The sequence below is a fragment of the Pan paniscus genome, chromosome 15 (genome assembly GCF_029289425.2).
Source record: "Pan paniscus chromosome 15, NHGRI_mPanPan1-v2.0_pri, whole genome shotgun sequence".
Taxonomy (NCBI): domain Eukaryota; kingdom Metazoa; phylum Chordata; class Mammalia; order Primates; family Hominidae; genus Pan; species Pan paniscus.
In genome coordinates, this window is record NC_073264.2 from 57,755,912 (window position 1) to 57,761,928 (window position 6,017).

Sequence of the window (6,017 nt, forward strand, 5' to 3'; positions counted from 1 at the left end):
GTCAGTGTGGCGATTCCTCAGGGATCTAGAATTAGATATACCATTTGACCCAGCCATCCCATTACTGGGTATATATCCAAAGGACTATAAATCATGCTGCTATAAAGACACATGCACACGTATGTTTATTGAGGCATTATTCACAATAGCAAAGACTTGGAACCAACCCAAATGTCCAACAATGATAGACTGGATTAAGAAAATGTGGCACATATACACCATGGAATACTATGCAGCCATAAAAAATGATGAGTTCATGTCCTTTGTAGGGACATGGATGAAATTGGAAATCATCATTCTCAGTAAACTATCACAAGAACAAAAAACCAAACACTGCACATTCTCACTCATAGGTGGGAATTGAACAATGAGATCGCATGGACACAGGAAGGGGAATATCACACTCTGGGGACTGTGGTGGGGTGGGGGGAGGGATAGCATTGGGAGATATACCTAATGCTAGATGATGAGTTAGTGGGTGCAGTGCACCAGCATGGCACATGTATACATATGTAACTAACCTGCACAATGTGCACATGTACCCTAAAACATAAATAAAAAAAAAAAAAAGGGAGAAAAGAAAAAAAAAAAGAGAGAATGGAATTAGCCAGGGATTAAAGCCTATATTCTCCAGTAAAAAAAAAAAAAAAATAGAAAGAAAGAAAAAAGAAACTACCATCAGAGTGAACAGGCAACCTACAGAATGGGAGAAAATTTTTGCACCTTACTAGACAAAGGGCTAATATCCAGAATCTACAATGAACTCAAACAAATTTACAAGAAAAAAAAACAACCCCATCAACAAGTGGGTGAAGGATATGAACAGACACTTCTCAAAAGAAGACATTTATGCAGCCAAAAAGCACATGAAAAGATGCTCATCATCACTGGCCATCAGAGAAATGCAAATCAAAACCACAATGAGATACCATCTCACACCAGTTAGAATGGCGATCATTAAAAAGTCAGGAAACAACAGGTGCTGGAGAGGATGTGGAGAAATAGGAACACTTTTACACTGTTGGTGGGACTGTAAACTAGTTCAACCATTGTGGAAGTCAGTGTGGCGATTCCTCAGGGATCTAGAACTAGAAATACCAGTTGACCCAGCCATCCCATTACTGGGTATATACCCAAAGGATTATAAATCATGCTGCTATAAAGACACATGCATGCACACATATGTTTATTGCGGCACTATTCACAATAGCAAAGACTTGGAACCAACCCAAATGTCCAACAAAGACTGGATTAAGAAAATGTGGCACATATACACCATGGAATACTATGCAGCCATAAAAAATGATGAGTTCATGTCCTTTGTAGGGACATGGATGAAGCTGGAAACCATCATTCTGAGCATACTGTCGCAAGGACAAAAAACCAAAGACCACATGTTCTCACTCATAGGTGGGAATTGAACAATGAGAACACATGGACACAGGAAGGGGAACATCACACTCTGGGGACTGTTGTGGGGTGGGGGTAGGGGGAGGGATAGCATTAGGAGATATACCTAATGCTAAATGACGAGGTAATGGGTGCAGCACACCAACATGGCACATGTATACATATGTAACAAACCTGCACGTTGTGCACATGTACCCTAAAACTTAAAGTATAATAATAAAATTTTAAAAAATTATACTTAATTTAAAAAATAAAATTGATATCTGTAAAACAACAACAAAAAGCTTAGTAGGATTTTGAAAACTGAACAGTTCCTGAATGCCTGCTTTGTGTGAGGCAGCATGCTACAGCCTTTACACCCGTGTCTTATCAGAGGGCTCAGGAAGAGAAACCACTGGAGAAAAAAGGATGATGACAAAAAGGGTAAAGCAACTTTGAATATTTTACCAAGAGGATAAAAGGGTAGGAGTCTGACAGTAACCTTGATGTATATGAAAGTGCGTGGTGATTCTTTCCAATTTTTTCTTTTTTTTTCATTTATTTTTTATAACTAGAGATGGGGTCTTGCTTTGTGGGCCAGGCTGGTCTCCAACTCCTGATCTCAAGCAATCCTCTGGCCTCGGCCTCCCAATGTGCTGGGATTGCAGGCATGGGCCACCGTGCCCAGCCTCTTCCGTATTGTATAAAATAAAGGGAACTAAGGGGAAATTTGCTTTAAAAGGAAGCTGGACAACTGAGGGTTATTAACTATTGAAACAATATATCAAACATGAATTGTGGAATATTTCATGAGGGTGCTATTTAAAAATAGGTATGCATTTGTTTGCCGTGGAGTAGGAATTGGAAAAATAGATAATATGATTGGGTTTCTTTTAACTAAATTATGTAATGTCTAATTCAAAAAGCACTTGTCCCTTGGAGAAAGCACTATTGTTTTTCTGTGCACTCAGAAAGTCTACAGGTAACTCCTGTGAATACAGCTCTAACTTGACAATCTCCAAGAAAGCTGTGAGATTCCCAAGTAAGCAACTATAATATTCCATTTTGCAGATTTGTATCTGCGTTTTTATTTGTTAAATTATTGATGTTTCCTGTAGAAAACTCAGTATAAAAAAATCTAACTCTATCCAATTAATACTGTCTCTGATGTTGAAAAATGAAATTCTAAATTCCTATGGGCAAAGTTTTAACTATCAAAATTGTAAATTACAGGATACTGTGAAGCTTTTCAGTATCTCACTTTATGGATATCTCTTAAATTCTATCACACCCAGCCTCTCTGATGATGAATTTGTCTGGATTGTTTTATCGTTGCTACTGTTACTAGCGTTGTTTTTAATGTAGAGAGAAATTTTTGTCAAAAATGTGGGACAAAAATTTAAATTCCTTCAAGTTCTTTTTCCAGGCAGTCTTCTAAAGAAAGCTGTTTTTTTTTTTTTCTCCAACAGCTAAATTTAGAGTTTCAACCCTTCTGCCTGTTGAGTAAATAGCTTTCCATGAATTAAAACTAAATCCCTTCCCCAGAACATCTTTCTGGAGGAAGAGCATTTTGTCCTAACACAGTGTGTCTTAGGTTTCCCCTGCAACGTCTGAAAACCTCAGAAGCAGTTTTAGAAGCAGCATATTTGCCTCCTGCTACTGTAATAATTACAGTAACATTCTTGGATTTTCTGCATGGCCTAGCAATGATTAGATTTTTACTGGAGGCTGCTTGAATTTTTTTTTCTTGTTACTAATTCCTCTGTGTTTTTTTGTTTTTGAAAAAAAAAGTCAAAGAATAACAATGGAATACCAACATTTCTACTGTTTTCTAGCTTTATAAGGAGATTGTCTATTTACAAAAGGAGCACCCAGTGAATTGGCACAAGAACTATGCCATCGCCTGTGAGCGGATGCTGCGTCTTCAGGCAAGAGATGCAGATCCTGAAGTGCTGTTATCGGAAACCATCAGACATTTCCGTCTGTACTCTCAGAAAGCACCGAATGACCCACAGCAAGCTGATATTTTAGGTGCTCTAAAGCACCTAAGAAAAGAACTGCAAAGTCTGAGAAATAGGAAAAATGTCTGAGACAGCAAAATATGAAAAACCTGCTCATCGTTCAGCTTCCAAAATTCTGAAGTCCGGAAGTTCTTCCTTCAAGAAAAGAAACTGCATAAAAAATTTAAAACTAAGTCATCTCCCAGATATAAGTATCATGGTCCAGCCGTACTGTTTAATGGGGTATTCAGTGACTAAGGTCTGCTATTTATGCAAAATTCTGTTTATCCCGTGTTACCAAATTACCATTTCAGTGAGAAGCTTTTGAAAAGTCTTCTGACTTCCAGTCTTTCACCAGATGACGGCACTGGATTAGATTCTAGAAGACAATGAACCATTTTCATATAACTAAATATTGGTCATGAACTACGTAAGGGCCATGCTTATTGGGATCAGTTTTAAAGTTAAATTCTTTTGATATTAATACCAGACCAAAGACATTTTCTGTTTCCTGGAAAAAAAAAAATGAATCATGTTAGGCTTTAGGTGAGAGTACATTTTTTACAAAGTAGCTATAGTTGTTACATAGTCTTACACTTCAAGCTAAACACCAAATGGGTGATATTTTGAAAAAAGTTTGTGTTTTACTGTCTTAGATCGTTCTTGGAAATCACTAAAAAAAAAAAGTTAATTTGATGTTTGCTTATTTCAGTTGCAGAAACTGATTGGCGAGTAAAAAAGATTTTGCATTTACTTAATTAATTTTATATTTATGTTTTATTTCTATTTGGACTCAGAGATCTAGGCCCAATAATTAATAGGCTCCTGCTGCCAAAATGCAAAGGGGAAAAAAAAGGCAGGGATTGGGGGGGATGGGGAAGTGGCCCAATAAATTCATTTCTGTTACAAGCATCTTTTATACATATTACTAAAGAGAACATAGTAAGAAATGCAAATAATAGTTCTTTATTTTATTATGACAGTTAATTAATAGCAACCTGTTTTAATGAATAAAGTCACTCAGAGTCCTTCAGCACTTCCTAAGTAGAGGCCAGAATCTGTAGGGCTTCTTTTCCCCCCAATTGTATAGCTCCTAGACTCCAAGCACTATATAGGCCCCTGTATAGAAATGCTCACTAATGAAGAGGGAGGGCTAGAAGCTTGTCTGCATTCAAAGATCACTGGTGAGTCATTCAGCAAGAAAAGGCCCCTTACCAGGAATAGTCACAGTTCCGTGGCATTGTACTAGCAAAAGGGTCTGATCAAAGGTCTCCCGTGGAGCTTGCATGGTTCCCTTTCATACTACGACCATAATTAAAACCACTAATTCTCTTTTAAAATGCTGCAGGATGCCATGTAGGCATCTGTCTGGAGTGTCCTTTGTGATGTCATAAGCTGTTAAGGACCAGTGCCGAGGGCTTTTGAGTGAAATGCCAGTCATGAAGGTGCTTCAAGACAAGGGTGCCTCTAAAAGCTTGACAGGGCCTTGACTGCACAATTCGAGCTGAATTTGCCCCTTGTCAGCTGCCAGTAAATAAATCTCAAAGGGGGAAAAGCTGAAGTTTCATTACCTGATCCATGGGGCTTTGTTGGTTTTGGCATCACACAGGGGAAGCTCTTGCCCCTCCATTCTCTGGATTTGAAGATGTCCATTGGAGCCTGCAGTGCCTGGACAGGGTTCAGAGCGGAACCTTTTGAAGAGTGTCAATAGTTGTAACAGTTCAGCTGTTAGGAAGACAAATAAATGGAGGAGCTCATTAATCCGCTTTTGGCTCTCAGTGCCTTTTGCCCTTTTATCACAGCCTTATTAGGCTCCTACTCATCTTGAACCAGAAAAAAATGAATTGAAGTTGTTGAGTACTAATTGGCAAAGACTTTTAATCATGGGCCAAGAACTTTCACTGACTTGAAAGTAACTTCTCCACAGGGAAGGACCAAAAACCTGGTTTACCTTAAAACAAAAACCTGTTGGAGTTCAGCGTGGTGTAAAAATGTAAGGAAGCATTGATAAATTGTCTAAGTTTATCCATTTGAAAGAAATTGTGTAAGATTATGATATTCTCTTTTCTTTAAAAAAAAAGTACAATAAAATTCAAACATTCCTTAGGAAAGCATTGTCTTTATTGGTTCAGAAAAGAGATTGCACATATGCGTGGTGGTTGTGTTTGTTTCTGAACATCTATACACAGGTATGTGAATATTCATCTCTGCATCTACATACGCATGTGGTGGTTGAGGAACCTTATTAAAAGTTATATTTCCTATTAGTAGCCTTAAGAATGGCAAATGAAGACCTCTTTTTGAGACTCTGCTTTAAAAAATTTTTTAAATATGTGTCTGTACTATAGAGATATGTGTATGGCTGAACGTGCTTTGTGTATAGATTATTGTCAAATGGTACCTAGATTATTTTGTGTGTGTGCAACAGTGACTTTGGGCCACTCTCTCTTTGAGAAACCAATGATATGATGGCCCGGAGTAGATAGGATCATAATGATTTAAGTTTCTAAAAACCACTGGTAAATGAAAAACTAGTAAACTGAGCTGAGATTTAGGGATGTTGGACTTCATTACCAGATCAACTACTCTGGAGAATCCTTTCCTTTCTATTAGATGAGGTTAAACAAG

The 6,017-nt window shown here is 37.8% G+C and overlaps 1 protein-coding gene across 8 annotated transcripts in view; it reads left to right on the top strand.

Annotated features, from left to right (window-relative positions):
• The window catches only part of TMEM260 (transmembrane protein 260), a 94,443-nt gene that overhangs the window by 65,062 nt on the left and 23,364 nt on the right, over window positions 1-6,017 (top strand). For 3 of the 8 annotated variants that reach the window (XR_010109759.1, XR_004666189.3, XR_004666190.3), the window contains one exon: window positions 3,225-3,273. The exons of 3 other annotated variants lie outside the window; for them this stretch is intronic. Coding sequence is in view for 2 of the 5 variants with exons in the window: in XM_003831677.6 (XP_003831725.2) it covers window positions 3,225-3,479 (255 nt within the window). In the remaining 3 variants the exon portion in view is untranslated. Of the gene's footprint in view, window positions 1-3,224; window positions 5,501-6,017 lie in introns of those variants that run through there. 2 more of the 8 variants (XM_003831677.6, XM_055097633.2) reach the window with 1 other exon arrangement.